The sequence below is a fragment of the Bombina bombina genome, chromosome 2 (assembly GCF_027579735.1).
Source record: "Bombina bombina isolate aBomBom1 chromosome 2, aBomBom1.pri, whole genome shotgun sequence".
NCBI classification, from domain to species: domain Eukaryota; kingdom Metazoa; phylum Chordata; class Amphibia; order Anura; family Bombinatoridae; genus Bombina; species Bombina bombina.
The window spans coordinates 817,744,511-817,767,739 of NC_069500.1; the positions used below are offsets into that span (position 1 = coordinate 817,744,511).

The window sequence follows — 23,229 nt, forward strand, 5'->3', positions numbered from 1 at the left end:
TACAGATGTTAAATCTGAAGTTGTGCTTTGTTCTGCTGTTGTTATTACTGGTACGGTTGTAGTAGTAGTGGCTGTTGCAGCTGTGCTTGGTGTTGCTGGTGTTAAAGCTAAAGTTGTGCTTTGTGTAGCGATTGTTGTCACTGATGCAATTGTATTTGATGCAGATGTAATTACTTCTTCTTTTGTAATTGGTGCAGTTGAAGTTATTGGTGCTGTTGTACTTGATGCAATTGTTATTACTGGTGCAGTTGTAGATATAGTGATAGGTGCAGCTGTACTTGATGTTGCTGTTGTTAAAGCTAATGTTGTGCTTTGTGTAGCTGTTGTTATCACTGATGCAGTTGTACTTGATGCAGCTGTTGTAGGTGCTGCAGTTGTACTTGGCACAGTTGTTGTTACTGGTGCAGTTGTACTTGATAAATGTGTGCTTTCTGCAGCTGTTGTTGTTACTGGTGCAGTTGAAATTGATGCAGATGTGGTTACTTGTTCTGTTGTAATTGGTGCAGTTGAGGTCACTGGTGTTGTTGTACTTGATGGAGCTGTTGTAGGTGCTGCAGTTGTACTTGGTCCAGTTGTTGTTACTGATGCAGTTGTACTTGATATGGTTGTGCTTTGTGCAACTGTTGTCATTATTGGTACAGCTGTGCTCTCTGAAGATGAAGTTGCTTGTACAGTTGTAATAGATTTAGTTGTTTTTGCAGAAAGAGTTGACACTGATGCAGTTGTTCCTAGCGTTGAAGTTGGTAGAAATCCAGATGTTGTAATGGATCCTTGATTTGCTGCTGAGGTTTCTTCAATAACAGAGGAAAAAATATTGTGTACAAGCCTCACATACAAAATGAGTTGAATATTTTTCAGGGCCTCTTAAATGTAATCCACAAAAAAGCTCCTCAAAACATACTTGATAATAGACAGAAACCTGCTCTATGGTAAAGGTGAGGATCTAGACGCAAGATACCTGAATCTCCCTTCCACATAAACAATGGATTATACTGGACAAATGGCACTCCAATGCGGCTGATGTTTATTCATTCATTCACTTAAGACAATGACTTCTAAATAAGTGTTGTGAATATGGTATGATGCTGTTTGTATTTATATAAAACTACCCAATATGAGAAGAGATGTCATGATGGCTTACCCAACAGCGATTGCTGAACACGTGTCATGGTGTCTCCCACATTAACCCAATATTATAAAAACAAAAAACTGGGACATGATACACTAAACATATGGTCTTACCTGTGGAGCTCTGAGTGGTCTTCGAAGTTGTTTTTGCTGGGGTCTGGTTTATTGGATTAGCAGTCACTGGATTAATAATTTCTTCTGTGACACCTAAATAGAAATTTCATTTCTGACATTGAATCTCAGAGATAAAACATTCCTAAAAAAAAACCTAACTTAAGGAAACAAGACCGACCTCTTATTTTAAATCCAACCAATCAGAGGCTGTAATTATCAGTTAGCTAGTTTTACATTTTAGATTGCAAGTTTTTCTGAGAGCAACTCTCTCTACACTGTGTTCTGTACGGTTACAAAGCATTTGTTTAGTATTTGTAAAAAGTATTTCCCTTATACCAAACCTACTGAGTACAAAATAAAATATCCGCATTCCACACAGGAAAACTCTGACCACAATACCTCACTGTATGTCCCTTCCCATCTAAATTTAACTTTAACCATTTAGCCCTAAGTGCTACTCCTCAACACACTTAAAGGACCAGTCAACACAGTAGATTTGCATAATCAACAAATGCAAGATAACAAGACAATGCAATAGCACTTAGTCTGAACTTCAAATGAGTAGTAGATTTTTTTTTCTGATAATTAGTTAGTTATGTCTTTTTCCACTCCCCCTGTACCATGTGACAGCCATCAGTCATTCACAAATGCATACACATACCATGTGACAGCCATCAGCCATTCACATACACACTTATTCTTGCTCATGCTCAGTAGGAGCTGGTGACTCAAAAAGTTTAAATATAAAAAGACTGTGCACATTTAGTTAATGGAAGTAAATTGGAAAGTTGTTTAAAATAACATGCTCTATCTGAATAATGAAAGTTTAATTTTGATTGAGTGTCCCTTTAAAGGGACAGTCAACTCCAAAATTGTTATTGTTTAAAAAGACAGATACTCCCTTTATTACCCATTCCCCAGTTTTGCGTAGCCAATTTATTTATATTAATATACTTTTAACATCTGTAATTATCTTGTATCCAAGCCTCTGACAGCCCCGATCAAATGGCTATTTATTTATTATCTTTTACCGTGCATTGTAGCCAATTAGTGCAGTGTCATCCACAATTCCACAGGAGTGAGCACAATGTTATCTGTATGGCACACATAGATTGTAAAAGCTAATAAAAAAGCATGTGATAAGAGGCTGTCTGCAGTGGCTTAGAAACAGGCAGACATTTAGAGGTTTAAATGTTATAAAATATAATAATATAACAATGCTGGTTGTGCAAAGCTGGGGAATGGTTAGTAAAGGCATTATCTATCAGCTAGATTACGAGTTGTGCGTTCAGGTTTTAACGCTGAAAAAATGGTAATTTCAGCATTAAAACCGGACTGCAGCCATTACAAGTCTTGTCGTATAGCTGTACCGCAAGCCTTTTAGCCTGTAACACAACATCAGTCGCACTAAAAATTACGTTTTTTCATGGGACTTCCATAGCGCTGCCATTACGAGTTTTGTGGTGAGGCTAAAAAGCTTGCGTTGCAGCCTATACAGACAAGATCAGTTTCGCAATCTAAAAGCAGTAGTTATGAGTTTTACGCTACAAATCTGTAACATAAAACTCATAACTAAACTGCTACAAAGTACACTAAACACCCATAAACTACCTATTAACCCCTAAACCGAGGCCCTCCCACATCGCAAACACTATATTAAATTTATTAACCCCTAATCTGCCGCTCCCGACATCGCCACCACTAATAAAATGTATTAACCCCTATTCTGCTGCTCCCTGACATCGTCACCACTATAATAAAGTTATTAATCCCTAAACCGCCGCCCTCTCGCATCACAAACACTATTTAAATATTATGAACCCCTAATCTGCCATCCACCCACATTGGCCCCACTATACTAAAGTTCTTATGCCCTACACCGCCGCGACTATAATAAACCTATTAACCCCTAAAACTAACTACCAATTAAATTAAACTAAAATACACAGTAAAAAATCCTAACACTACTAAAAAAATACTATCAACTACTACAAACTATCTAATTACAAAAAATAAAAAATACTAAATTACAAAAAATAACAAACACTAAATTACGAAAAATAACAAATGACATTATCTAAAATAAAAAAACCCACCCAAAATCTTCATCCATGTGGCGAAGTCCTCATCCAGGAGGCGAGAAGTCTTCATCCAGACAGCCTCTACTATCTTCATCCAGGTGGCATCTTCTATCTTCATCCTGGCAGCGTGGAGCGGGTCCATCCTGAAGACATCCAGCGCGGAGCATCCTCTTCACATGGTTGCTGCCGTACACTGAATCTTCAATGCAAGCTATGCGATTCAAGATGGCGTCCCTTGCATTCCTATTGGGTGATTTGATTAGGTTTTTTTTAAGGTTTTTTTTGGGTGGGTTTTTTTTTAGTTTAGGGTTTGAGCTTGTAAAATAGCTAAATGCTCTTTTAAGGGCAATGTCCATACAAATGCCCTTTTCAGGGCAATGGTTAGCTTAGGTTTTTTAGATATCAAGGGCCCTTGATAGTTTATTTTAGATTAGGCTTTTTTTTATTTTGGGGTGGGTTTTTTATTTTTTAAAAAGGGTATTAGAATCGGAATAATTTTTATTATTTTGGAAAATTTTGTTTGTTATTTTTTGTAATGGTAGTTTTTTTTAATTTTTATTAATTTTAGTGTTTGCTGTTTTTTTAATAGTAGGATTTTAATTTTTTTGTAATGTTAGGTTTTAATGTAAGGTAGCTTAGGTTTTATTTTCACGTAAGTTTGCATTTATTTTAACTAGGTAGTTAGTAAATAGTTAATAACTATTTACTAACTAGTCTACCTAGTTAAAATAAATAAATACAAACTTACCTGTGAAATTAAAATAAAAATAAAACCTAAGCTAGCTACAATATAACTATTAGTTATATTGTAGCTATCTTAGGTTTTATTTCACAGGTAAGTTTGTATTTATTTTTAAATAGGTATTATTTAGTTAATAAGTGTAAGTTTAATTTAGCTCTATTTTAATTATGTTAAAGTTAGGGGGTGTTAGGGTTAGGGTTACGTTAGGGTTAAATTTAGGGTTAAGTTTAGGGTTACGTTAGGGATAGGGTTAGGTTTAGGGGTTAATATAGTTTAATTTAGGTAGTTGGGATGTGGGGGACTGGCGGTTTAGGGGTTAATAGGTTTATTTAGTGGTAGTGATGTGGGAGGCCAGAGGTTTAGGTGTTAATACATTTATTTAGTGGTGGCGATGTCAGGGAGCGGCCAAATAGGGGTTAATAGATTTATTATAGTGTGGGCGATGTTGGGGTGCAGGGAAATAGGGGTTAATAACTACTAACCCCTAATCGGGAGCGGCAGATTAGGGGTTAGTAGTTTTATTTAGGTGGTGGCGATATTGGGGGTGGCAGATTAAGGGTTAATAACATTATGTAGGTGGCAGCAATGTCGGGGGCAGCAGATTAGGGGTGTTTAGACATGGGGTTTATATTAGGGTGTTTAAACGTATCTTTTTATTTCCCCATAGACATCAATAGGGCTGCATTACGGAGCTTTTCATTCCACAATCACAGGTGTTAGACGTTTTTCTGACCCGCTCTCCCCATTGATGTCTATGGGGAAAGTGTGCACGAGCACGTCAAAACAGCGCTTGTTTTTTGTGCGGGTGGAGCATAAAAGCACCATATCGCACGCACAAGGCGGCTGTTTGAAAACATGTAATGGCTGTGCTATAGGGGGTTAAATAACGCATAACTCGTAATCTAGGTGTATGTTTTTAAACAATAACAATTTTAGTGTAGACTGTCCCTTTAACTCCACCTTTGATCACTTACCGCAATTTGATCCCCATCTCAATGTTATCCTAAATGTGGACACAAAGTGAATTTGACCCTAACAAAGAGCCCCTCAGTTCACTTCACCATTACCACAACCTCATTTGTGTGTTAACCATAATTGTGATCACTTAAAAACAGTGCATGTTAACACTAACCACAAAAATAAAGACAACCCCTAGTGTAATTAAAAATAACAACTAACCAAACCCCTCCCCAGCTCAATTAATCCTAATTTAAAACCCTACCTTCAACAGCCCAATGTAAACCCCCACCACAAACACCATTGCAAATAAAATTCACTTTCCAAATGACTCTCCATGGCAAATACTTCTTTATAAGATCTTCCACAGTAAACCCCTTTAAAATCTAAAACTCCCTATTTTGCAATATGTAATTATGTTAAAAAAAATCGTTATAAATAAAAAAAAGTAAACCTTCATTAACTGTTCATTAACAGGGCCCTTCTTCATCTAAACAAAACATCTAAATCATGTTTTGATTGAATAGAAACATATTTGCAATATACATGTATTGGCAAAAATGCTTCAACTAAAAGTCATTACTGTTTTAGTGTTATCATTTTTCTCTGCATGTGCATGTGAAGCATAGCTAGATATTCTCACTGTACCAGAATTTTAAATACTGCAGCTGTTCAGAGCACCAGTGGGGTTGTTTTCATTTCAGCAATCAACAAACTGAGTCATAACAAGATAGTATAAGCATCTTATGCTCTCTGAGAAAGTGCTGTGGTTAAAATGCTGGTGCACGGTGCATACTTAAATACACTTTTGAAACAGCTATAGCTTTTATTAAAAACATTTTTTCTAATACAAGTATATTAAAAAATGCTTCTATTCAAAACTTTAATGCATCCATGTAGATTCCAAAAAATGGACATTCTGACATTCATAGGGTCTAGGCCCACATTTATTGCCCAAATCAAACCTTATAAATATTTAAAAAACAGAATTTATAATGTATGCTACATTTCAAATGACAAAGTTACTGGGAAAAGTAAAATACTTACTTGAAGTTGTCACTGTAGCACTTGTTGTCACTGGAGCACTTGTACTTGATAAAGTTGTTGTCTCTGGTGATGTTGCTGTTGGTGCAGTTGTACTCACTACAGTTGTTGCTAAAGGTGAAGATGCAATTGGGGTAGTTGTTGTTTCTGGTGATGTTGATGGTGCAGTTGTACTTGCTGCAGATGTTGTTAATAAGGAAGTTGTGCTTGGGGTAGATGTTGTTACTGGTTCACTTGTACTTGATAAAGTTGATGTGTCTGATAATGTTGTTTCTGGTGAAGTTGTACTTGATACAGAAGTTGATAATGATGAAGTTGTGCTCTGGGTACTTGTTGTCACTGGTGCACTTGTACTTGATACAGTTGTTGTCTCTGATGATAATGTAGTTGGTGTAGTTGTACTTGATATAGTTGTTGTTACTAGTGCTGTTGTTGGTGGTGCAGTTGTACTTGCTGCAGACGTTGCTAATAACGAAGTTGTGCTCAGGGTATTTGTTGTCTCTTGTGCACTTGTACTTGATACAGTTGTTGTCTCTGGTGATGTTGTTGTTAGTGCAGTTGTACTTGCTACATTTGTTCCTAATGATGAAGTTGTGCTTGGTGTATTTGTTGTCACTGGCACACTAGTACTTGATACAGTTGTTGTTTCTGTTGATGTTGTCGTGTCTGGTACTGTGGTTGTTGGTGCAGTTGTACTTCCTGAAGATGTAGTCAATGATGGAGTTGTGCTTTGGGTAGTTGTTGTCACTGGTGCACTTGTACTTGATACAGTTGTTTCTAGTGCTGTTGTTGTCGGTGCAGTTGTACTTGCTGCAGTTGTTGTAAATGATGAAGTTGTACTCAGGGTAGTTGTTGTCACTGGTGCACTTGTACTTGATTCTGTTGTTGTCTCTGGTGATGTTGTTGTCTCTGGTGCTGTGGTTGTTGGTACAGTTGTACTTGCTGCAGTTGTTGTCAATGAAGAAGTTGTGCTTGGGTTAGTTGTTGTCACTGATGCACTTGTACTTGATACAGTTGTTGTCTCTGGTGTTGTTGTTGGTGCAGTTGTACTTGCTGCAAATGTTGTCAATGATGAAGTGGTGCTTGGGGTAGTAGATGTCACTGGCACACTTGTACTTGATAAAGTTGTTGTTTCTGTTGATGTTGTCGTGTCTGGTGCTGTGGTTGTTGGTGCAGTTGTACTTCCGGCAAATGTTGTTAATGATGAAGTTCTGCTTGGGGTAGTTGTTGTCACTGGCGCACTTGTACTTGATACAGTTGTTGTTTCTGGTGATGTTGTTGTCGCTGGTGCTGTGGTTGTTGGTACAGTTGTACTTGCTGCAGTTGCTGTCAATGAAGGAGTTGTGCGTGGAGTAGTTGTTGTCACTGGTGCAGTTGTATTTGATACTGTTGTTGTCTCTGGTGATGTTGTTGTTGGTGCAGTTGTAGTTGCTGCAGTTGTTGTCAGTGATGGAGTTGTGATTGGGGTAGATGTTGTCACTGGTGCTGTTGTACTTGATACAGTTTTTGTATCTGGTGCACTTGTACTTAATACAGTTGTTGTATCTAGTAATGTAGTTGTTGGTGCAGCTGTACTTGTTATAGTTGTTGTTTTTAATGATGAAGTTGTGATTGGGGTAGTTGTTGTCACTGGTGCACTTGTACTTGATGGTGCTGTTGTTGGCGCAGTTGTACTTGCTGCAGTTGTTGTTTCTGATGCTGTTGTTTGTGCAGTTGTACCTGCTGCAGTTGTTGTCAGTGATGGGGTTGTGTTTGGGGTAGTTGTTGTCACTGGTGCACTTGTACTTGATACTGTTGTTGTCTCTGGGGATGCTGTTGTTGGTGCAGTTGTAGTTGCTGCAGTTGTTGTCAATGATGGAGTTGTGCTTGGGGTAGTTGTTGTCACTGGAGCACTTGTACTTAATACAGTTGTTGTCTCTGGTGCTGTTGTTGTTGGTGCAGTTGTACTCGCTGCAGATGTTGTTAATGATGAAGTTGTGCTTGGGGTACTTGTTGTCACTGGTACACTTGTACTTGATACTGTTGTTGTTTCTGGTGCTGTTGTTGTTGTTGGTGCAGTTGTACTTGCTGCAGATTTTGTTACTGATGAAATTGTGCTTGGTGTAGTTGTTGTCACTGGTGCACTTGTACTTGATACTGTTGTTGTCTCTGGTGATGTTGCTGTTGGTGCAGTTGTAGTTGCTGCAGTTGTTGTTAATGATGGAGTTGTGCTTGGGGTAGTTGTTGTCACTGGTGCACTTGTACTTGATACAGTTGTTGTCTCTGGTGCTGTTGTTGGTGCAGTTGTACTTGCTGCAGATGTCGTCAATGAAGAAGTTGTGCTTGGGGTAGTTGTCACTGTTGGACTTGTACTTAATACAGTTGTTGTCTCTGGTGCTGTTGTTAGCACAGTTGTACTTGCTGCTGTTGTTGTCTCTGGTGATGTTGTTGGTGCAGCTGTAGTTGCTATAGTTGTTGTTAATAATGAAGTTGTGCTTGGGGTAGTTGTTGTCACTGGTGCACTTGTACTTGATACTGTTGTTGTCTCTGGTGATGTTGTTGGTGCAGTTGTAGTTGCTGCAGTTGTTGTCAATAATGGAGTTGTGCTTGGGGTAGTTGTTGTCGCTGGAGCACTTGTACTTGATACAGTTGTTGTATCTAGTGATGTAGTTCTTGGTGCAGTTGTAGTCTCTATAGTTGTTGTTAATGATGAAGTAGTGCTTGGGGTAGTTGTTGTCACTGGTGCACTTGTACTTGATACTGTTGTTGTCTCTGTTGATGTAGTTGTTGGTGCAGCTGTAGTTGCTATAGTTGTTGTTAATGTTGAAGTTGTGATTTGGGTAGTTGTTGTCACTGGTGCACTTGTAATTGATACAGTTGTTGTCTCTGGTGATGTTGTTTGTGCAGTTGTACTTGCTGCAAATGTTGTTAATGATGAAGTTGTGCTTGGAGTAGTTGTCACTGGTGCACTTGTACTTGATACTGTTGTTGTCTCTGGTGATGTAGTTGTTGGTGCAGCTGTATTTGCTATAGTTGTTGTTAATGATGAAGTTGTGAGTGGGGTAGTTGTTGTCACTGGTGCACTTGTACTTGATACAGTTGTTGTCTCTGGTGATGTTGTTGGTGCAGCTGTACTTGCTGCAGATGTTGTCAATGAAGAGGTTGTGCTTGGGGTAGTTGTTGTCACTTGTGCACTCGTACTTGATACAGTTGTTGTCTCTGGTGCTGTTGTTGGTGCAGTTGTACTTGCAGCAGTTGTTGTTTCTGGTGGTGTTGTTGTTGGTGCAGCTGTACTTGCTGCAGTTGTTGTCAGTGATGGAGTTGTGTTTGGGGTAGTTGTTGTCACTGGTGCACTTGTACTTGATACAGTTGTTGTCTCTGGTGATGTTGTTGTTGGTGGAGTTGTAGTTGCTGCAGTTGTTTTCAATGATGGAGTTGTGCTTGGGGTAGTTGTCACTGGAGCACTTGTACTTAATACAGTTGTTGTCTCTGGTGTTGTTGTTGTTGGTGCAGTTGTACCTACTGCAGATGTTGTTAATGATGAAGTTGTGATTGGGGTAGTTGTTGTCTCTGGTGATGTTGTTTTTGGAGCAGTTGTAGTTGCTGCAGTTGTTGTCAATGATGGAGTTGTGCTTGGGGTAGTTGTTGTCACTGGAGCACTTGTACTTGATGCAGTTGTTGTCTCTGGTGCTGTTGTTTTTGATGCAGTTGTACTTGCTGCAGATGATGTTAATGATGAAGTTGTGCTTGGGGTAGTTGTTGTCACTGATACACTTGTACTTGATACTGTTGTTGTCTTTGGTGATGTTGTTGGTGCAGTTGTAGTTGCTGCAGTTGTTGTCAATGATGGAGTTGTGCTTGGGGTAGTTGTTGTCACTGGAGCGCTTGTACTTGATACAGTTGTTGTCTCTGGTGCTGTTGTTGTTGATGCAGTTGTACTTGCTGCAGATGTTGTTAATGATGAAGTTGTGCTTGGGGTAGTTGTTGTCATTGGTACACTTGTACTTGATACTGTTGTTGTCTCTGGTGATGTTGTTGTTGGTGCAACTGTAGTTGCTATAGTTGTTGTTAATGATGAAGTTGTGATTAGGGTAGTTGTTGTCACTGGTGTACTTGTAATTGATACAGTTGTTCTCTCTGGTGCTGTTGTTGTTGGTGCAGTTGTACTTGCTGCAGATGTTGTTAATGATGAAGTTGTGCTTGGGGTAGTTGTCACTGGTGCACTTGTACTTGAAACTGTTGTTGTCTCTGGTGATGTAGTTGTTGGTGCAGCTGTAGTTGCTATAGTTGTTGTTAATGATGAAGTTGTGATTGGGGTAGTTGTTGTCACTGGTGCACTTGTACTTGATACAGTTGTTGTCTCTGGTGATGTTGTTGTTGGTACAGTTGTAGTTGCTGCAGTTGTTGTCAATGATGGAGTTGTGCTTGGGGTAGTTGTTGTCACTAGTGCACTTGTACTTGATACAGTTGTTGTCTCTTGTGCTGTTGTTGGTGCAGCTGTACTTGCTGCAGATGTCAATGAAGAAGTTGTGCTTGGGGTAGTTGTTGTCACTGGTGCACTCGTACTTGAAACAGTTGTAGTTGCTGCAGTTGTTGTCAATGATGGAGTTGTGCTTGGGGTAGTTGTCACTGGTACACTTGTACTTGATACAGTTGTTGTCTCTGGTGCTGTTGTTGTTGGTGCAGTTGTACTTGCTGCAGATGTTGTTAATGATGAAGTTGTGCTTGGGGTAGTTGTTGTCACTGGAGCACTTGTACTTGATACTGTTGTTGTCTCTGGTAATGTTGTTGGTGCAGTTGTAGTTGCTGCAGTTGTTGTCAATGATGAAGTTGTGCTTGGGGTAGTTGTTGTCACTGGTACACTTGTACTTGATACTGTTGTTGTCTCTGGTGATGTAGTTTTTAGTACAGTTGTAGTTGCTGCAGTTGTTGTCAATGATGGAGTTGTGCTTGGGGTAGTTGTCACTAGTGCACTTGTACTTGATACAGTTGTTGTCTCTTGTGCTGTTGTTGGTGCAGCTGTACTTGCTGCAGATGTTGTCAATGAAGAAGTTGTGCTTGGGGTAGTTGTCACTGGTGCACTTGTACTTGATACAGTTGTTGTCTCTGGTGCTGTTGTTGGCGCAGTTGTACTTGCTGCAGTTGTTGTTGCTGGTGCTGTTGTTGGTGCAGTTGTACTTGCTGCAGTTGTTGTCAGTAATGGAGTTGTGTTTGGGGTAGTTGTTGTCACTGGTGCACTTGTACTTGATACAGCTGTTGTCTGTGGTGGTGATGTTGTTGTTGGTGGAGTTATAGTTGCTGCAGTTGTTGTTGTTGCAGTTGTTGTCAATGATGGAGTTGTGCTTGGGGTAGTTGTTGTCACTGGAGCGCTTGTACTTGATACAGTTGTTGTCTCTGGTGCTGTTGTTGTTGGTGCAGTTGTACTTGCTGCAGATGTTGTTAATGATGAAGTTGTGCTTGGGGTAGTTGTTGTCACTGGAGCACTTGTACTTGATACTGTTGTTGTCTCTGGTAATGTTGTTGTTGGTGCAGTTGTAGTTGCTGCAGTTGTTGTCAATGATGGAGTTGTGCTTGGGGCAGTTGTTGTCACTGGTGCACTTGTACTTGATACAGTTGTTGTCTCTGGTGCTGTTGTTGATGCAGTTGTACTTGCAGCAGTTGTTGTTTCTGGTGGTGTTGTTGTTGGTGCAGTTGTACTTGTTGCAGTTGTTGTCAGTGATGGAGTTGTGCTTTGGGCAGTTGTTGTCACTGGTGCACTTGTACTTGATACAGTTGTTGTCTCTGGTGCTGTTGTTGGCACAGTTGTAGTTGCTGCAGTTGTTGTTAATGATGGAGTTGTGCTTTGGGTAGTTGTTGGTGCAGTTGTACTTGCAGCAGTTGTTGTTTCTGGTGCTGTTGTTGTTAGTGCAGTTGTAATTGCTGCAGTTGTTGTCAGTGATGGAGTTGTGCTTGAGGCAGTTGTTGTCAGTGGTGCACTTGTACTTGACACAGTTGTTGTCTCTGGTGCTGTTGTTGGTGCGGTTGTACTTGCAGCAGTTGTTTCTGGTGCTGTTGTTGGTGAACTTGTACTTGTTGTAGTTGTTGTTAGTGATGGAGTTGTGCTTGGGGTAGTTGTTGTCACTGCTGCACTTGAAATTGATACAGTTGTCTCTGGTGCTGTTGTTGTTGGTGCAGTTGTACTTGCTGCAGATGTTGTTAATGATGACGTTGTGCTGAGGGTAGTTGTTGTCACTGGTGCACTTGTACTTGATACTGTTGTTGTCTCTGGTGATGTTGTTGTTTGTGCAGTTGTAGTTGCTGCAGTTGTTGTCAATGAAGAAGTTGTGCTTGGGGTAGTTGTTGTCACTGGAGCACTTGTACTTGATACAGTTGTTGTCTCTGGTGCTGTTGCTGGTGGTGCAGTTGTACTTGCTGCAGATGTTGTTAATGATGAAGTTGTGCTTGGGTTAGTTGTTGTCACTGGAGCACTTGTACTTGATACTGTTGTTGTCTCTAGTGATGTTGTTGTTGGTGCAGTTGTAGTTGCTGCAGTTGTTGTCAATGATGGAGTTGTGCTTGGGGTAGTTGTTGTCACTGGAGCGCTTGTACTTGATACAGTTGTTGTCTCTGGTGCTGTTGTTGTTGGTGCAGTTGTACTTGCTGCAGATGTTGTTAATGATAAAGTTGTGCTTGGGGTAGTTGTTGTCACTGGTACACTTGTACTTGATACTGTTGTTGTCTCTGGTGATGTTGTTGTTGGTGCAGTTGTAGTTGCTGCAGTTGTTGTCAATGATGGAGTTGTGCTCGGGGTAGTTGTTGTCACTGGTACACTTGTACTTGATACTGTTGTTGTCTCTGGTGATGTTGTTGTTGGTGCAGTTGTAGTTGCTGCAGCTGTTGTCAATGATGGAGTTGTGCTTGGGGTAGTTGTTGTCACTGGAGCGCTTGTACTTAATACAGTTGTTGTCTCTGGTGCTGTTGTTGTTGGTGCAGTTGTACTTGCTGCAGATGTTGTTAATGATGAAGTTGTGCTTGGGGTAGTTGTTGTCACTGGTACACTTGAACTTGATACTGTTGTTGTCTCTGGTGATGTTGTTGTTTGTGCAGTTGTAGTTGCTGCAGTTGTTGTCAATGAAGAAGTTGTGCTTGGGGTAGTTGTTGTCACTGGAGCACTTGTACTTGATACAGTTGTTGTCTCTGGTGCTGTTGTTGGTGGTGCAGTTGTACTTGCTGCAGATGTTGTTAATGATGAAGTTGTGCTTGGGTTAGTTGTTGTCACTGGAGCACTTGTACTTGATACTGTTGTTGTCTCTGGTGATGTTGTTGTTGGTGCAGTTGTAGTTGCTGCAGTTGTTGTCAATGATGGAGTTGTGCTTGGGGTAGTTGTTGTCACTGGAGCGCTTGTACTTGATACAGTTGTTGTCTCTGGTGCTGTTGTTGTTGGTGCAGTTGTACTTGCTGCAGATGTTGTTAATGATAAAGTTGTGCGTGGGGTAGTTGTTGTCACTGGTACACTTGTACTTGATACTGTTGTTGTCTCTGGTGATGTTGTTGTTGGTGCAGTTGTAGTTGCTGCAGTTGTTGTCAATGATGGAGTTGTGCTCGGGGTAGTTGTTGTCACTGGTACACTTGTACTTGATACTGTTGTTGTCTCTGGTGATGTTGTTGTTGGTGCAGTTGTAGTTGCTGCAGTTGTTGTCAATGATGGAGTTGTGCTTGGGGTAGTTGTTGTCACTGGAGCGCTTGTACTTAATACAGTTGTTGTCTCTGGTGCTGTTGTTGTTGGTGCAGTTGTACTTGCTGCAGATGTTGTTAATGATGAAGTTGTGCTTGGGGTAGTTGTTGTCACTGGTACACTTGTACTTGATACTGTTGTTGTCTCTAGTGATGTTGTTGTTGGTGCAGTTGTACTTGCTGCAGATGTTGTTAATGATGAAGTTGTGCTTGGGGTAGTTGTTGTCACTGGTACACTTGTACTTGATACTGTTGTTGTCTCTGGTGATGTTGTTGTTGGTGCAGTTGTAGTTGCTGCAGTTGTTGTCAATGATGGAGTTGTGCTTGGGGTAGTTGTTGTCACTGGAGCGCTTGTACTTGATACAGTTGTTGTCTCTGTTGCAGTTGTTGTTGGTGCAGGTGTACTTGCTGCAGATGTTGTTAATGATGAAGTTGTGCTTGGGGTAGTTGTTGTCACTGGAGCACTTGTACTTGATACTGTTGTTGTCTCTGGTGATGTTGTTGTTGGTGCAGTAGTAGTTGCTGCAGTTGTCAATGATGGAGTTGTGCTTGGGGTAGTTGTTGTCACTGGAGCGCTTGTACTTGATACAGTTGTTGTCTCTGGTGCTGTTGTTGTTGGTGCAGTTGTACTTGCTGCAGATGTTGTTAATGATGAAGTTGTGCTTGGGGTAGTTATTGTCACTGGTACACTTGTACTTGATACTGTTGTTGTCTCTGGTGATGTTGTTGTTGGTGCAGTTGTAGTTGCTGCAGTTGTTGTCAATGGTGGAGTTGTGCTTGGGGTAGTTGTTGTCACTGGAGCGCTTGTACTTAATACAGTTGTTGTCTCTGGTGCTGTTGTTGTTGGTGCAGCTGTACTTGCTGCAGATGTTGTTAATGATGAAGTTGTGCTTGGGGTAGTTGTTGTCACTGGTACACTTGTACTTGATACTGTTGTTGTCTCTAGTGATGTTGTTGTTGGTGCAGTTGTACTTGCTGCAGATGTTGTTAATGATGAAGTTGTGCTTGGGGTAGTTGTTGTCACTGGTACACTTGTACTTGATACTGTTGTTGTCTCTGGTGATGTTGTTGTTGGTGCAGTTGTAGTTGCTGCAGTTGTTGTCAATGATGGAGTTGTGCTTGGGGTAGTTGTTGTCACTGGAGCGCTTGTACTTAATACAGTTGTTGTCTCTGGTGCTGTTGTTGTTGGTGCAGTTGTACTTGCTGCAGATGTTGTTAATGATGAAGTTGTGCTTGGGGTAGTTGTTGTCACTGGTACACTTGTACTTGATACTGTTGTTGTCTCTAGTGATGTTGTTGTTGGTGCAGTTGTAGTTGCTGCAGTTGTTGTCAATGATGAAGTTGTGCTTGGGGTAGTTGTTGTCACTGGAGCACTTGTACTTGATACAGTTGTTGTCTCTGGTGCTGTTGTTGTGGGTGCAGTTGTACTTGCTGCAGATGTTGTTAATGATGAAGTTGTACTTGGGGTAGTTGTTGTCACTGGTACACTTGTACTTGATACTGTTGTTGTCTCTGGTGCTGTTGTTGTTGGTGTAGTTGTAGTTGCTGCAGTTATTGTCAATGATGGAGTTGTGCTCGGGGTAGGTGTTGTCACTGGTACACTTGTACTTGATACTGTTGTTGTCTCTGGTGCTGTTGTTGTTGGTGCAGTTGTACTTGCTGCAGACGTTGTTAATGATGAAGTTGTGCTTGGGGTAGTTGTTGTCACTGGTACACTTGTACTTGATACTGTTGTTGTCTCTGGTGATGTTGTTGTTTGTGCAGTTGTAGTTGCTGCAGTTGTTGTCAATGATGGAGTTGTGCTTGGGGTAGTTGTTGTCACTGGTACACTTGTACTTGATACAGTTGTTGTCTCTGGTGATGTTGTTGTTGGTGCAGTTGTAGTTGCTGCAGTTGTTGTCAATGATGGAGTTGTGCTTGGGGTAGTTGTCACTGGAGCGCTTGTACTTGATACAGTTGTTGTCTCTGGTGTTGTTGTTGTCGGTGCAGTTGTAGTTGCTGCAGATGTTGTTAATGATGAAGTTGTGCTTGGGGTGGCTGTTGTCACTGGTACACTTGTACTTGATACTGTTGTTGTCTCTGGTGATGTTGTTGTCGGTGCAGTTGTAGTTGCTGCAGTTGTTGTCAATGATGGAGTTGTGCTTGGGGTAGTTTTTGTCAATGGAGCACTTGTACTTGATACAGTTGTTGTCTCTGGTGCTGTTGTTTTTGGTGCAGTTGTACTTGCTGCAGACGTTGTTAATGATGAAGTTGTGCTTGGGGTAGTTGTTGTCACTGGTACACTTGTACTTGATACTGTTGTTGTCTCTGGTGCTGTTGTTGTTGGTGCAGTTGTTGTCAATGATGGAGTTGTTATTGGGGTAGTTGTCACTGGAGCGCTTGTACTTGATACAGTTGTTGTCTCTGGTGTTGTTGTTGTTGGTGCAGTTGTACTTGCTGCAGATGTTGTTAATGATGAAGTAGTGCTTGGGGTAGTTGTTGTCACTGGTACACTTGTACTTGATACTGTTGTTGTCTCTGGTGATGTTGTTGTTGGTGCAGTTGTAGTTGCTGCAGTTGTTGTCAATGATGGAGTTGTGCTTGGGGTAGTTGTTGTCACTGGTACACTTGTACTTGATACTGTTGTTGTCTCTGGTGATGTTGTTGGTGCAGTTGTAGTTGCTGCAGTTGTTGTCAATGATGGAGTTGTGCTTGGGGTAGTTGTCACTGGAGCGCTTGTACTTGATACAGTTGTTGTCTCTGGTGCTGTTGTTGTTGGTGCAGTTGTTGTCAATGATGGAGTTAATATTGGGGTAGTTGTCACTGGAGCACTTGTACTTGATACAGTTGTTGTCTCTGGTGTTGTTGTTGTTGGTGCAGTTGTACTTGCTCCAGATGTTGTTAATGATGAAGTTGTGCTTGGGGTAGCTGTAGTCACTGGTACACTTGTACTTAATACTGTTGTTGTCTCTGGTGCTGTTGTTGTTGGTGCAGTTGTAGTTGCTGCAGTTGTTGTCAATGATGGAGTTGTGCTTGGGGTAGTTGTTGTCACTGGTACACTTGTACTTGATACTGTTGTTGTCTCTGGTGATGTTGTTGTTGGTGCAGTTGTAGTTGCTTCAGTTGTCAATGATGGAGTTGTGCTTGGGGTAGTTGTTGTCACTGGAGCGCTTGTACTTGATACAGTTGTTGTCTCCGGTGCTGTTGTTGTTGGTGTAGTTGTAGTTGCTGCAGATGTTGTTAATGATGAAGTTGTGCTTGGGGTAGTTGTTGTCACTGGAGCACTTGTACTTGATACTGTTGTTGTCTCTGGTGATGTTGTTGTTGGTGCAGTTGTAGTTGCTGCAGTTGTCAATGATGGAGTTGTGCTTGGGGTAGTTGTTGTCGCTGGAGCGCTTGTACTTGATACAGTTGTTGTCTCCGGTGCTGTTGTTGTTGGTGCAGTTGTACTTGCTGCAGATGTTGTTAATGATGAAGTTGTGCTTGGGGTAGTTGTTGTCACTGGTACACTTGTACTTGATACTGTTGTTGTCTCTGGTGATGTTGTTGTTGGTGCAGTTGTAGTTGCTGCAGTTGTTGTCAATGATGGAGTTGTGCTTGGGGTACTTGTTGTCACTGGAGCGCTTGTACTTAATACAGTTGTTGTCTCTGGTGCTGTTGTTGTTGGTGCAGTTGTACTTGCTGCAGATGTTGTTAATGATGAAGTTGTGCTTGGGGTAGTTGTTGTCACTGGTACACTTGTACTTGATACTGTTGTTGTCTCTGGTGATGTTGTTGTTGGTGCAGTTGTAGTTGCTGCAGTTGTTGTCAATGATGGAGTTGTGCTTGGGGTAGTTGTTGACACTGGAGCACTTGTACTTGATACAGTTGTTGTCTCTGGTGCTGTTATTTTTAGTGCAGTTGTACTTGCTGCAGACGTTGTTAATGATGAAGTTGTGCTTGGGGTAGTTGTTGTCACTGGCACACTTGTACTTGATACTGTTGTTGTCTCTGGTGCTGTTGTTGTTGGTGCAGTTGTACTTGCTGCAGTTGTTGTCAATGATGGAGTTGTGCTTGGGGAAGTTGTTGTCACTGGAGCGCTTGTACTTGATACAGTTGTTGTCTCTGGTGCTGTTGTTGTTAGTGCAGTTGTACTTGCTGCAGATGTTGTTAATGATGAAGTTGTGCTTGGGGTAGTTGTTGTCACTGGTACACTTGTACTTGATACTGTTGTTGTCTCTGGTGATGTTGTTGTTGTTGGTGCAGTTGTAGTTGCTGCAGTTGTTGTCAATGATGGAGTTGTGCTTGGGGTATTTGTTGTCACTGGTTTACTTGTACTTGATACTGTTGTTGTCTCTGGTGATGTTGTTGGTGCAGTTGTAGTTGCTGCAGTTGTTGTCAATGATGGAGTTGTGCTTGGGGTAGTTGTTGTCACTGGAGTGCTTGTACTTGATACAGTTGTTGTCTCTGGTGCTGTTGTTGTGGGTGCAGTTGTACTTGCTGCAGATGTTGTTAATGATGAAGTTGTACTTGGGGTAGTTGTTGTCACTGGTACACTTGTACTTGATACTGTTGTTGTCTCTGGTGATGCTGTTGTTGGTGCAGTTGTAGTTGCTGCAGTTGTTGTCAATGATGGAGTTGTGCTTTGGGTAGTTGTTGTCACTGGTACACTTGTACTTGATACTGTTGTTGTCTCTGGTGATGTTGTTGTTGGTTCAGTTGTAGTTGCTGCAGTTGTTGTCAATAATGGAGTTGTGCTTAAGGTAGTTGTCACTGGAGCGCTTGTACTTGATACAGTTGTTGTCTCTGGTGTTGTTGTTATTGGTGCAGTTGTACTTGCTGCAGATGTTGTTAATGATGAAGTTGTGCTTGGGGTAGTTGTTGTCACTGGTACACTTGTACTTGATACTGTTGTTGTCTCTGGTGATGTTGTTGTTGGTGCAGTTGTAGTTGCTGCAGTTGTTGTCAATGATGGAGTTGTGCTTGGGGTAGTTGTTGTCACTGGAGCACTTGTACTTAATACAGTTGTTGTCTCTGGTGCTGTTGTTTTTGGTGCAGTTGTACTTGCTGCAGACGTTGTTAATGATGAAGTTGTGCTTGGGGTAGTTGTTGTCACTGGTACACTAGTACTTGATACTGTTGTTGTCTCTGGTGCTGTTGTTGGTGCAGTTGTAGTTGCTGCAGTTGTTGTCAATGATGGAGTGGTGCTTGGGGTAGTTGTTGTCACTGGTACACTTGTACTTGATACTGTTGTTGTCTCTGGTGATGTTGTTGTTGGTGCAGTTGTAGTTGCTGCAGTTGTTGTCAATGATGGAGTTGTGCTTGGGGTAGTTGTTGTCACTGGTACACTTGTACTTGATACTGTTGTTGTCTCTGGTGATGTTGTTGTTGGTGCAGTTGTAGTTGCTGCAGTTGTTGTCAATGATGGAGTTGTGCTTGGGGTAGTTGTCACTGGAGCGCTTGTACTTGATACAGTTGTTGTCTCTGGTGTTGTTGTTGTTGGTGCAGTTGTACTTGCTGCAGATGTTGTTAATGTTGAAGTTGTGCTTGGGGTAGTTGTTGTCACTGGTACACTTGTACTTGATACTGTTGTTGTCTCTGGTGATGTTGTTGTTGGTGCAGTTGTAATTGCTGCAGTTGTTGTCAATGATGGAGTTGTGCTTGGGGTAGTTGTTGTCACTGGAGCGCTTGTACTTGATACAGTTGTTGTCTCTGGTGCTGTTGTTGTTGGTGGAGTTATACTTGCTGCAGATGTTGTTAATGATAAAGTTGTGCTGGGGGTTGTTGTTGTCACTGGTGCACTTGTACTTGATACTGTTGTTGTCTCTGGTGATGTTGTTGTTGGTGCAGTTGTACTTGCTGCAGATGTTGTCAATGAAGAAGTTGTGCTTGGGGTAGTTGTTGTCACTGGTGCACTTGTACTTAATACAGTTGTTGTCTCTGGTGATGTTGTTGTTGGTGCAGTTGTAGTTGCTGCAGTTGTTGTCAATAATGGAGTTGTGCTTGGATTAGTTGTTGTCACTGGTGCAATTGTACTTGATACAGTTGTTGTCTCTGGTGCTGTTGTTAGTGCAGTTGTACTGGATACAGATGTTGTCAATGAAGAAGTTGTGCTTGGGGTAGTTGTTGTCACTGGTGCACTTGTACTTAATACTGTTGTTGTCTCTGGTGATATTGTTGGCGCAGTTGTACTTGATACAGTTGTTGTCTCTGGTGCTGTTGTTGTTGGTGCAGCTGTAGTTGCTATAGTTGTTGTTAATGATGAAGTTGTGCTTGGTGTAGTTGTTGTCACTGGTGCACTTGTACTTGATACAGTTGTTGTCTCTGGTGCTGTTGTTGTTGGGGCTGTTGTACTTGCTTCAGATGTTGTTAATGATGAAGTTGTGCTTGGGGTAGTTGTTGTCACTGGTTCCCTTGTACTTGATACTGTTGTTGTCTCTGGTGATGTTGTTGTTGGGGCAATTGTAGTTGCTGCAGTTGTTGTCAATGATGGAGTTGTGATTGGGGTAGTTGTTGTCACTGGTGCACTTGTACTTGATATAGTTGTTGTTTCTGGTGCTGTTGTTGGTGCGGTTGTACTTGCTGTAGTTGTTGTTAGTGATGGAGTTGTGCTTGGAGTAGTTGTTGTCACTGGTGCACTTGTAATTGATACAGTTGTTGTCTCTGGTGCTGTTATTGGTGCAGTTGTACTGGCTGCAGATGTTGTCAATGAAGAAGTTGTGCTTGGGATAGTTGTTGTTACTGGTGCACTTGTACTTAATACAGTTGTTGTCTCTGGTGCTGTTGTTGACACAGTTGTACTTGCTGCTGTTGTTGTCTCTGGTGGTGTTGTTGTTGGTGCAGCTGTAGTTGATACTGTTGTTGTCTCTACTGATGTTGTTGTTGGGGCAGTTGTAGTTGCTGCAGTGGTTGTCAATGATCGAGTTGTGCTTGGGGTAGTTGTTGTCACTGGTGCACTTGTACTTGCTACAGTTGTTGTAACTAATAATGTAGTTGTTGGTGCAGTTGTAGTTGCTATAGTTGTTGTTAATGATGAAGTTGTGATTGGGGTTGTTGTTGTCACTGGTGCACTTGTACTTGATACTGTTGTTGTCTCTGGTGATGTTGTTGTTGGTGCAGTTGTAGTTTCTGCAGTCGTTGTCAATGATGAAGTTGTGCTTGGGGAAGCTGTTGTCACTTGTGCTGTTGTTGGTGCAGTTGTACTTGCAGAAGTTGTTGTTTCTGGTGCTGTTGTTGGTGCAGTTGTACTTGCTGCAGTTGTTGCCAGTGATGGAGTTGTGCTTGGGGTAGTTGTTGTCACTGGTGCACTTGTACTTGATACAGTTGTTGTCTCTTGTGTTGTTGTTGTCGGTGCAGTTGTACTAGCTTCAGATGTTGTTAATGATGAAGTTGTACTCAGGGTAGTTGTTGTCACTGGTGCACTTGTACTTGATACTGTTGTTGTCTCTGGTGATGTTGTTGTTGGTGCAGTTGTACTTGCTATACTTGTTGTTAATGATAAAGTTGTGCTTGGAGTATTTGTTGTCTCTGGTGCACTTGTACTTGATACAGTTGTTGTCTCTGGTGCTGTTGTTGGTGCAGTTGTACTTGCAGCAGTTGTTGTTTCTGGTGCTGTTGTTGGTGCAGTTGTACTTGCTGCAGATGTTGTCAAAGATGAAGTGGTGCTAGGGGTAGTTGTTGTCACTGGCGCACTTGTACTTGATACAGTTGTTGTGACTAGTGATGTAGTTGTTGGTGCAACTGTAGTTGCTACAGTTGTTGTTAATGATGAAGTTGTGCTGGGGGTAGTTGTTGTCACTGGTGCACTTGTAGTTGATACAGTTGTTGTATCTAGTGATGAAGTTGTTGGTGTAGTTGTAATTGCTACAGTTGTCAGTGATGGTGTTGTGCTTGCGGTAGTTGTTGTCACTGCAGTTGTCACCAGTGCAGTTGTACTTGATATAGTTGTCTCTGGTGATGTTGTTAGTGTAGTTGTACTTGCTGCAGTTGTTTTTAAAGTTGACGTTGTGCTAGGTGTTGTTGTTAATGCTACAGTTGGTGTTACTGATTCAGTTGTACTTGATAGAGTTGTTTCTGGTGTAGTTGCAGTTGTGCTTTCGGTAGCTGTAACTGACAAAACATAATCTGGTTAACTTCAGATTACAATAAGAATAAATTAGGAAAAGATAAGTGAATCTCACAGCATATGAAAGAACAAGATAATTATTAATTTATTTATACAATATTTTAAATTCACCTTTTATTAGTCTATTCTATTTAATGGTATTATATAGAGCAAAGTTACCAAGAAGATAAAAATATTTTCCTTCTTTTCAAAGTCAAAAAACATAGATAATCCTGTTGTATGGGTTACACTGGGGCATGAAGCAGACACTGTAGCCTGTGTGAGACTAACATTTAAACTCTTTTAAAAAGAAAGGGTAAAATGTTTTTATTAGACTTTATTTTCTGACACATATTTACTTGATAAAACAATACAAGTTTAAACGGAAAGTAAGGCTAAATTTTCTATTTCAGCAGCTTATTCATTTCCCCTTTGTTTTCAAATAAACCAATGCAACATTTTAAACTGTCCAGTTTGAAAAAATGGTTATTTCTGGTACTCAGTGTACCAGGAAGCTATTTTTAGTGCCTCTCTGTGTCGCAGCAGTAATTTGAGCTCGGCAGTTGCGGTTTCATGACCAGCTTTACTTCATAAAGTTTCTGAGGAAAAAGTTGTTTTTCTCCATTTCTGGATGATCCGGTCTTAATTGGTAGCAGTAAGGCACCTCAGTAATTAAGGTGTGGGGTTGCCTGAGGGGTATTTTAGAAGTTTATTTGATGTTTATTAAATGTTTTTTCTTAACTTTTCTCACATAATTTTAGCTGGGGATCGATCCTAATTTGGGATAAAATTTAAAGTGATTTTTTTCCTTGGCTTATTTAATTGAATATTAAAATCTTTGAAACGTATCTGTACAAGTTTATTTACTGTTTCACAACATGTCTGATATGGAGCAAGAGCCTGCTCTCATGAATTCATGCTATGCAATTGTATGCTTCATGTATCAAGAAAACCTTGCAAAATAAAGGTAACATTTTTGAGCCTAATGTCTCTAAGAATGATGCTGTTAAAATAATACCTCAGCTTTCTCCTGCTACATCCAAAGCCTCAATGGCATCACATGCAGTGCCCTGCGGTTTCTCTATAACTCCTAGTGGAATTTATTTAAAAGCAGAAATAGCTGCCCAGGTATCTTCAGCGGTATCTGCGGCATTAGCTGCCATTCCCAGAAAGACGCAAGAGGAAATCTAGACATTCAGAAAGTAATGTGGCGGCGGTGTAGGGGGGGCAGGATAGGGGTTAATAAATTTATTATAGGTGGTGACGGTGTAGGGGGGTAGATTAGGGGTTAATAAGTTTAATATAGGTTGCGGTGGGGTCCGGGAGCGGCGGTTTAGGGGTTAAACTATTTATTTAGTTGCGGCGAGGTATGGGATCAGCAGGCTAGGGGTTAATAACTTAATTATAGG

At 41.0% G+C, this 23,229-nt stretch overlaps 1 protein-coding gene across 3 annotated transcripts in view; it reads right to left on the bottom strand.

The window, feature by feature from the left end:
• Positions 1-23,229, bottom strand: part of LOC128649677 (mucin-17-like) — a 116,185-nt gene that overhangs the window by 74,180 nt on the left and 18,776 nt on the right. For 2 of the 3 annotated variants that reach the window (XM_053703067.1, XM_053703066.1), the window contains exons 2-3: positions 6,070-21,825; positions 1,243-1,335 (exon numbers count right to left, since the gene is read on the bottom strand). In XM_053703067.1, coding sequence (XP_053559042.1) covers positions 1,243-1,335; positions 6,070-21,825 — 15,849 coding nt within the window. The remainder of the gene's footprint in view (positions 1-1,242; positions 1,336-6,069; positions 21,826-23,229) is intronic. The other variant, XM_053703068.1, reaches the window with a different exon arrangement.